General features: G+C 30.0%; 1 protein-coding gene across 1 annotated transcript in view; it reads right to left on the bottom strand.

The window, feature by feature from the left end:
• Positions 1–10,179, bottom strand: part of LOC106470227 (DNA-directed RNA polymerase, mitochondrial-like) — a 29,219-nt gene that overhangs the window by 8,465 nt on the left and 10,575 nt on the right. The window contains exons 8-12 of the mRNA XM_022398821.1: positions 10,054–10,098; positions 8,910–8,988; positions 8,215–8,460; positions 4,297–4,374; positions 2,190–2,378 (exon numbers count right to left, since the gene is read on the bottom strand). Of these exons, the coding sequence (XP_022254529.1) occupies positions 2,190–2,378; positions 4,297–4,374; positions 8,215–8,460; positions 8,910–8,988; positions 10,054–10,098 (637 nt within the window). The remainder of the gene's footprint in view (positions 1–2,189; positions 2,379–4,296; positions 4,375–8,214; positions 8,461–8,909; positions 8,989–10,053; positions 10,099–10,179) is intronic.

Raw genomic sequence — 10,179 nt, 5'->3', positions numbered from 1 at the left:
TTTAGAGTAGGGTTGTTTTGTTCTATTAAGTTGGATTGCTTGATTTTTCATTTGTCTATGTTGGGTTCTTTGTTTAAAATGACTGTGTTTTTATGTTAAGCAAAGTTTCTTCAGAAAATAAAAGATGGAAGACTTTTGAAACATCATCCTTTACACTGTGTTTTTTCTAAAACAGGCAGTTGCCACCAATTCCCGTGTACTCATCAAAGTGTGGTATCTTGTAACAGGTGAGAAACCACAAGTAAAGAGGCCATGGTTACAACTGCCCATATATTTCAGGCAACATAATCCAAAAGAATTTTCATCTGAAAATAAAGTCAATAATGTAGGGGTTCACCAAGATAAGGCTTCCAGTAATATTTCCCCTTCAACTAACACATACTTCCATAAGCTGACGAATGAAACAGGTATTTATGCTATTCTATATGAAGACATACCAGTCAAATTGCCAGAGGCAGTGTCTATGAATTTCTTTGAAATCAGGCTATTGAAATGAGTACTGGGAAAAACTGCCATCCTTGTATACTAGATAGATTACAGAAATCATGCAAAGAGGAGTTGTGTACTTTGTACAAGATAGCCTTCTCTCTAGTTTGGTGACAATTTTTCAGGTTCTGTGTTGAGTCCATAGTTTTCTATGAACTACTCCTGCCTTCTCTCTAGTTTGGTGACAATGTTTCAGGTTCTGTGTTGAGTCCATAGTTTTCTATGAACTACTCCTGCCTTCTCTCTAGTTTGGTGACAATGCAGAACCTGAAACATTGTCACCAAACTAGAGAGAAGGCAGGAGTAATTCATAGAAAACTATGGACTTAACGCAGAACCTGAAAAATTGAGTCCATAGTTTTCTATAAACTATTCCTGCCTTCTCTCTAGTTTGGTGACAATGTTTCAAGCTTAGCAGAAAGCAGTAGCTGTTCACAGAAAATTATGGACTCAGCACAAAGTCTGAAATATTGTCACCAAACCAGACAGAAGGCAGGAGCATACATATAAAACTACTTAACATATCAAAACAATGTCTAAAGCTTTCTCTAAAAGAATACATTGAATTTTGTTTTGACACAATAGCTGATAAAAATAAAGTGTTTATTACTGGTTTAACAAGTTATCGCTTCTACTTTACATCTTAAGAATCTTCCATATTGGCTATCAAATCTAAGACAGAAACTGAAGCCAGATGGAGTAATAATACATCGCATTCTTAAAAATAATGGTATCAAAAATCAACAGGAGAGGATCTATTACAAACAGACTATCATAACCTGAAGATGAAATTTGTTGTGTATGCTAGCAATTAACAGGAGTCTATTACAAATAAATTATGAGAAAATGGAGATGAAGGTTGTTGTTGGGTGTGCTAGCAATCAACAGGAGAGTGTGTTGTAAAAATATACTATGAGAACCTGGAGATGAAGGTTGTTGTTGTGTGTGCTAGCAATCAACAGGAGAGTTTTTATAACAAATAAACTATGAGAACCTGGAGATGAAGGTTGTTATTCTGTGTGCTAGCAAGACAGGTGAGGGTCTAGTTCAGATAGTTTTATTTTTCATTTCAGATGGTTAGCTTATAGAATGAATTGCCATCAACAGTAGTGAAGGCTATGAGTTTACAAAAGTCTAAGAGGGGGACTGGTGATTTTATGAAAAATAAGGAGTGATCTTGAAGAACCAAATGGTCCCTTGTTATCACATATTATGTTCATATATAAATTGTGTGAATTTCATAAAAATTGTGTCCTACTTTGTATTAGTATTATGAAAACTTCTTGTTGAATTTAAAGAGTATTTGTTATTTCACCTGTATCATTACTTTAATGAACCAAATAAATTTATTTCTTTAAGTGCTAAGCGATTTATTATTCTAATTATTATTATTATCAGTTCTTTTAGGCTTACTTTGAAATTCTTATTTCAGTATGATGATTCTATGAAATGATGATTTTCAGTTAAACATTTGGAATGTTTATGTTTTCTGTGCATATGTGTCCTACTTGGCTACAGATTAATCAAGTCAACTTGGTAGGTAATACATAATTCAGGTACGAACATCATTACTATATTGATTTTATTGGTTGTTTCTGAAAGATTACATATTTTTGAAACAATATAGCTGTTTCTTCTATTTCTTAAAGTTCTAATTATTTCTAATACTGTAAGAGTTAACCTAATTAAAGCTAATTATTTACCTGAATTTGACGGGTTGCTGTAAACATTTCTTGCAAGCTTAGGAAGGTTTTATTGACTAGATAAGATGCTGCTTGCCAACAGTGGTCTTGAGGAAAATTCGTTATGTCACGCAGTTGTTTTAGAATTTGTAAACGAGCTCCATAACGGGTGACTCCATACACTACAGTCATGACTGTCTGTTTAACAACCTAGAAACAAAACAGTTTATCCATACATTACAGCATGACTGTCTGTTTAACAACCTAGAAACAAAACAGTTTATCTATACTCTACAGTCATGACTGTCTGTTTAACAACCTAGAAACAAAACAGTTTATCCATACACTACAGTCATGACTGTCTATTTAAAAACCTAGAAGCAAAGCAGTTTATCCATACACTACAGCATGACTGTCTGTTTAATAACCTAGAAACAAAACAGTTTATCCATACACTACAGTCATGACTGTCTATTTAAAAACCTAGAAGCAAAGCAGTTTATCCATACACTACAGCATGACTGTCTGTTTAATAACCTAGAAACAAAACAGTTTATCCATACATTACAGCATGACTGTCTGTTTAACAACCTAGAAACAAAACAGTTTATCCATACACTACAGTCATGACTGTCTGTTTAACAACCTAGAAACAAAACAGTTTATCCATACACTACAGTCATGACTGTCTGTTTAACAACCTAGAAACAAAACAGTTTATCCATACACTACAGCATGACTGTCTATTTAAAAACCTAGAAGCAAAGCAGTTTATCTATACTCTACAGTCATGACTGTCTATTTAACAACTTAGTACAAACAAGTTCATCTATACTCTACAGTCATGACTGTCTGTTTAATAACCTATATATATATACCCAAATACAGACGTATATTTTAATGATGAGGAACCTACTTGTGCTTTAAATAAAAGGTTTTAATACCCATATATAGATGTATGTTCTGATGATGAGGAACCTACTTGTGCTTTAAATAAAAGGTTTTAATACCATATACTAGATGTATGTTCTGATGATGAGGAACCTACTTGTGTTTTAAATAAAAGGTTTTAATACCATATATAGATGTATGTTCTGATGATGAGGAACCTACTTGTGTTTTAAATAAAAGGTTTTAATACCATATATAGATGTATGTTCTGATGATGAGGACCTACTTGTGTTTTAAATAAAAGTTTTAATACCATATATAGATGTATTTTCTGATGATGAGGAACCTACTTGTGTTTTAAATAAAAGTTTTAATACCATATATAGATGTATTTTCTGATGATGAGAAACCTACTTGTGTTTTAAATAAAAGTTTTAATACCATATATAGATGTATTTTCTGATGATGAGAAACCTACTTGTGTTTTAAATAAAAGTTTTAATACCCATATATAGATGTCTGTTCTGATTTTGTACAAGATCTTGTGTTACAGCTCAAAGAAATATATGTATAAAACATACTGTAAAATCAAGTTTTAATCTTAATTTTTTGTATTATTAGTAACTCTGGCTCTGAAGTTTTAGTTAAAGAGTATTTTCTTGTTTATTTTGCCAGATTCTTTTTAAAAGGAATTGTCATGTAATCAATTCACGTATATTATCAGATTTTTTGTTAAAAGATGTTTTCATATATATTTGATATATTAGTTCATTTACATGCTGCCAGATTCTTTATTAAAATATATTTTCATGTGTTTGATATATTAGTTCAAATATCTACTGCCAAATTCTTTATTAAATGTAATCGACATATTATAGTCTGTGTATATATTGTCAGATTCTTTGTTAAAAGATATTTTCATGTATTCATTTTATTATAATTCATGTTTTAATCTTTATAAAATGGGTGCACATTTGCATCTGTTGACTGACATATGGCACCCAAAAATATTGGTAAAATCATAAAAATTCTGAAACATACATATGGAATAATCTTCAGTTTACACAAGAATGAACATGCTTACACTGTGATAAATATACACCCAGAAACACACTATGTTTGTAATAGTGCAAGGCTCCTCATAAAAACGTAGATGTAAACCCATTTTGTTTCTTTGGCACAAAAAAGTATGATATCAGTTCTAGAAGGTTTAACAAGTATAAAACATTGTGCTTACCTTTCTTTTAACAAATCCCTCCAGGACTTGAGCAATGTGGACTCCATTGGCAGCATCCTTAGCTCTCTCTCGTTCAACCTGTGGATGAAATTAACGAAGCACTTAAAAAATAATTTTCCAGTTGCACACACACACATAAACAGGGTTTTCAAAACTAGACCATACTTGTCACAATAACTCTCTATTAAATAATTTTCTTTATTACAAAGACATCTTAAAAACTAAGATTTAAAAAAAAAGATTTATTAGCATATAACAAACAGGAAAATTATTCAACACAATTATTGTTTGTTACATAATTGACTATTTCTGTTCCACTAACAAACACTTTATAATTTATTGTTTGATGGATAAATTTAAATTGACAGGCTACTTTTGTGAACTTAAAAAAATTGTTTCCCGTTTCAAGAAAAGAGAAATTAGAATTAAAGTTTTAATCACAGTAAATGCAATAAAGATTTTCAAATAAAACCTTTTAAAACAACTTTCAATGCTGACCACTTTTGCAATACCTGGAACAAATACAAAACTAAAAGTTAAAAAGAAAGATAATACTATTGAATTATAAGATACTTTATCTTAAATCTCATCATGATATTGTAGTAAAATATTGCTGTGAGATTCAGAGTTGTTCAATAAGCCTTGTGCTTTTGTAATGAATTATTGTGAACTTCTTAAATGCTATAGTGTTTTAATAGTTTAATTATTTCTAATATACCAATATCTTCCAAACACACCAATTTCATTTCTTCTTATCTCAGTTTTAATGTTGAACAGTTTAAGGATACTTGCAGCCCCAAACTGTAAATGGTTTTTATATCCACAGTAAGTATTATAAGGTTGATAATTATGTTCTTCCAATTTCTCACCTAGAGCAATTTAATCATTTCCTTATCAAATGTCTGTTTTAATTAATAACATCTCTGACAACAGAAACTTTTACTAGTATTTAAGAGGTTCTTTAAGATACAATTGTAGCTTTTTAAATCAAAGGTGTCTAGATTATTAAGTTAATATTTTTTTAAAAAAGATCTAATGCAATGGTAATGCTTATTAGTGTTGTTTTTCCGTGGATTAGGACTACCTATAAATACACACTAAAATCTATAATACACCTGTATAATACTGGCAGAGAAAACACAAATGTATAATACAAATATAGGGTGACCCATTTTGATTGTAGGTTTAAAAACAACCTTAAATATCATTAGCACATAAAAGACATAACTATGTGTGTATATTTATATATATATAAAAATGAAACAGTGTAAAAAGACTTTAAAAATATTTTTTAGAAAAATCTATTTATTACCGTTAATTTAAAAGAAATACATAAAATCACAAAAACATACAAATACTGGTTTTTGTATCATCCAGGATATTCTTTAGTTTCTACAATAAAGCTTTCTTGAACAAGACCAATTTAACTATGTAAAATTTACCATGTTTTTTTACCTTAAAGCTTTATGTATGTTTAAAACTTCCTCTGTAATGTTATTCATAAAATAATCTCATATTTTTTTCACAAGAATACCAAAATGGAAATATTTGGAAAAGGGTTCTTCTAAACTATGATATTTTTCAATAATACACTTATTAACGTGTTTGTTATTAGGTAATGGGCTATTATTTGCATTTCTGACATGAGATTTGTGTAAATTTATTCTCAAACAAATTTTTTTGTTTCTCCAACATATATTTCCTTACAACAAATACAAGATAACACATAAATAACATTATGTGAATTACAACTAAATCTAGAATTTATAAATAATATTTTCTCACCAGTAGGGCCTCTAATATATGTTGTCCTTGTAATATATCTTTTACCACAAATATAACAATTTGGTTTATTACAGGTAAAAATACCTTCAACAGATTTCTTTACTTTATTTCTCTGAGTTAAGATAGCATCTAAATTTTTAGGTTGTCTTCATGTATAATATGATTTGTTTATTTTCAAACTTAGCTTTTAGTTTTATCTGAAATTCTTTCCAATTCTCGTTGGATATCATTACTATTAATTTTAACTCGCAGGTAATGCATTATTAGAAAAGGAATAATTTCATCTTATATACTATTATTAGTTTTCTTTTTAACCTTAGCTAACTTGAAACCTCCCTCTATTATACTTTCTGGATAATGACACTTCCTAAGGTAAGATTTTAATTCTATCTGTCTGTGTTGTTGAACTTTTGGGGCTAGAAACAATAGAAAAAATTATTTGAGCTAGGCAAAGTGGAATATTTAATTTAGTACATATAGGATGATTATTATAAAGATCTAAATACTGGCGTGAATTAGTGGGTTTGTAATATAAACCTCTTTCAATCCTACCATCTTCCTTTTTTAAAATCGATACATCTAAAAAGGATAAACTTAAATTACTCATTTTGGAAGTAAAGTTTATATTAGGGTTAATTTGATTCAAATTTTCAAAAAATATTTCAAAATCAAAAGATCTGTTTCATAATAGAAAACAATAATCTAGAAACCTTTTCCAATTTTGTTTCAAGTAACTAATATAACTACTTTCAAAATAATTTGATAAACTATTGAACATTTTAATTTCAAAATCTCCCACCACTAAAGTGGCATAAGCTGGAGCCACTTTTGTTCCCATTGATGTTCCAGAGATTTGTTGATGTATATCGCCTTCATAAACAAAATAGCAATTATTTAAAATAAGGTTTAAACCTTCAATTATCACATAATAAACCTGGGTATCTTTCTAAATAATATTTAATAGTTTTTATACCATATTCATATTTGATACTTGGATAAAGAGAAACAACATCTAATGATATAAAAATAATATTTTTAATTTTCACCGGTTAGTGATTAACAAAATCAATATCATATTATATGTAACTTTGTAGTTTAGAAGTAAATGGTTTTAAAGATATGTCCATAATAGAGCTCAGTTTTTTTCCACTTATAATTGGTCTTCCAAAAATTCTTGGAGGGCTCTTTATCCAAAGATATTCCATCTTATCTTTTTCTAAAATTTCTTTAACTTCTTTATTTGGGTAATACATAAAATTTTCCCAGTTTATGGTTTCTCTAAAAATAACAATTTTCTTTCTTAGTATATACGTATTTAAATACTTCTATATATTTCTTAATTTCATTTACTTTATTTAGAAATATTGGAATATCTATGGAGAACGTCTTTATAAGTTTCTTTGATATTCAACTATCCTAAAACCATATTATCATAATATCCTTGATCCAGAATAACAAAAACTTTATTACTTTTTTGAATGAAAGGCTCTTCCATATTTTAAAGTTTTTTATTGTATGTCTTTCTTTTATATATATATGATGTGATGTTATACATGGTTCACTGTTGATTTTGTGGCAGCTGTTATCCCAAAGAATTATTACACATTCTTAACCCAGTGATGTCACTGTTCCCTCTCACACAGTTATTTTGTAGTATGTTTTTTATTTTACCTTGTAGTGTCATTCTTCCCTCTCACACAATCATTTTGTAGTATGTTTTTTATTTTACCTAGTGGTGTCATTGTTCCCTCTCACACAGTTATTTTGTAATATGTTTTTTATTTTACCTAGTGGTGTCATTGTTGAGAAATATAGATATGTAGTCCTTGTAGTTTTATTTGCTATTAAATTCTAAATAACCTCTAATCCACGGCTTCTCAACCTCCTTGATACCAGAGACAAGCTCACTGCTTCCCTAAACTGTTCCAGAACACTAAAATGTAAGTACAACAGAAAATCATTATGATACACATATAACTATTCTTTCAGTTTTTATTTGTTTGTCTTCATGAAATCCCACGAACCGGCACCAGTCCATAGACCAGTAATGGAGAAAAAAAGTAAGTTATCCATACAGATACAAAGTAAATAATGTATGTAACTTAATATAACTAGGAGTGTTATTTTACATACCAGAGCAGCAACACCACTATAAACATCCTGAGGTACATTACATGGCTGTAGATTAACTTGTTCTGCCCCCTGTTGGTCACGTCCAAGGGCAGCATAGTGCTGCAATCCATTGCAGGATCCATCCTGATGGATTGGGAGGTGACAAACATACTTGCTTGGATCAGGAGAACGAAGAGCTTGCGCCAACTCCATACAACATGAAAGAGTTTGCCAGGGTTCATCAGATTTCATCCACCACTGACGACCCTTAGAAAAATAATGTGTGGAAATTCTGTTCATGTAGATCAATATAATACTCAATAAAATACAAAAAACTATGATGTTCTTTTCCACACATTATTTTTATCCTTTTTTGTATTTTATTGAGTATTATATTGATCTACATGAACAGTAGTATGATGTTCTGGATAAAAATAGTGTGTGGAAGTTCTGTTCATGCACATCAACATTATGTTCAGTAAACAATGTTCTTGATGTCAACAGACACACAATCCATGATATTTCACATGAAACAATTACTGAGTAAACTTTGAGTGTCATAGTTGTAGAGATAAAACAACCTGATGCATTTCAAGAGAGTGTAATATATAAATACAACCAACAGTAATAAGAATGGTAAAAGAAACGTTTAGACTACTCACATATTCCACACTTTATGTGGCAACATATCATACAATTTACTCATACAAACTTACAGTGAAAGGGTGGTCAGCAGAGTCAAGAATCTCTGGCAGTACTTCATCTGCATATCTTAGTCTCTCATGTATAGGGTCCCTATAGACAGTACAAGAAGTTGTATACAATGTTCAGGGGAATTCGTCATCATTATTATAAAGTCCAATCTGAGAAGATTGAAAAATTAATTAATTCTGTAGAGATTACATAATAGAGAAAAACAATCTATAAAATGTTGTTATCAAGGTTAGTAGTCTATGTGATAACCACAGTTAGTTACTCATTCTGTCTAATTACTACTTTACATCTTGCATTTCAGCTGTTACTCTGTTGCTGTCTTCAAGGAAGTCTCAAGAATAAATGCATTTTGTGGTGGTAGTAACCAGGATTTGATCTTCTTGAGAGAAAGGCTGGTATGCTGTCCATCTGGAGTTTTCCCACATACAAATTAACTAATTAGTCTGTGTCTTTCATCATAAAAGTTGCTCTCTTTGTGACTACATGCTACTGGTGTCAATCGTTGTTATATGCTGATTAAATTACAGATTTCTTTTCATCAAAGTTAAAGTCAAAAACACAATCTATGACAAAGACCTAATGCATTCATTGATGTGCCGCACCTTTGGTGAAAAGAAAGATGTAATATATTCATTAAACAGTTAGCCCACTATATAATACCGAATAATAAATTATGTATAATACCAAAATATTATTCACTCCCATAAATTAACTGAGATTATTATATGACGAGTTGAAAAGGACACAAAAACCCCATATATATCGTTAGATACTATTGTGAATATGCTATTGTTAGATACTATTGATTAAAATGTATTCATAAATGATGTAGTTAACATTTATACTTAGGCATGAAAAAACATTTCTTTTGCACTTTTATTCTTTAATAGAGCATTTATCAAATACCCGTGTAATTATGTTCCTTACTGGAACCACATCCACATCCAATTTGCTTTATGGGGAAATGAGACAAATGACCATCCATCTAGAAGTACAAGACCATAATTAGAGGATGACAATTAATCATAATGTAGTTTGCTTTATCTTTTTGTAAAGCCAGTTAAGTTGATAACATCATAATGTAGTTTGCTTTACCTTTTTGTAAAGCCAGTTAAGTTGATAACATCATAATGTAGTTTGCTTTACCTTTTTTTAAAGCCAGTTAAGTTGATAACATCATAATATAGTTTGCTTTACCTTTTTTAAAGCCAGTTAAGTTGATAACATCATAATATAGTTTGCTTTACCTTTTTTTTAAAGCCAGTTAAGTTG

This window comes from Limulus polyphemus, unplaced genomic scaffold, assembly GCF_000517525.1.
Source record: "Limulus polyphemus unplaced genomic scaffold, Limulus_polyphemus-2.1.2 Scaffold3889, whole genome shotgun sequence".
Classification (NCBI taxonomy): Eukaryota; Metazoa; Arthropoda; class Merostomata; order Xiphosura; family Limulidae; genus Limulus; species Limulus polyphemus.
This window is presented reverse-complemented; position numbering and strand designations above follow the sequence as displayed.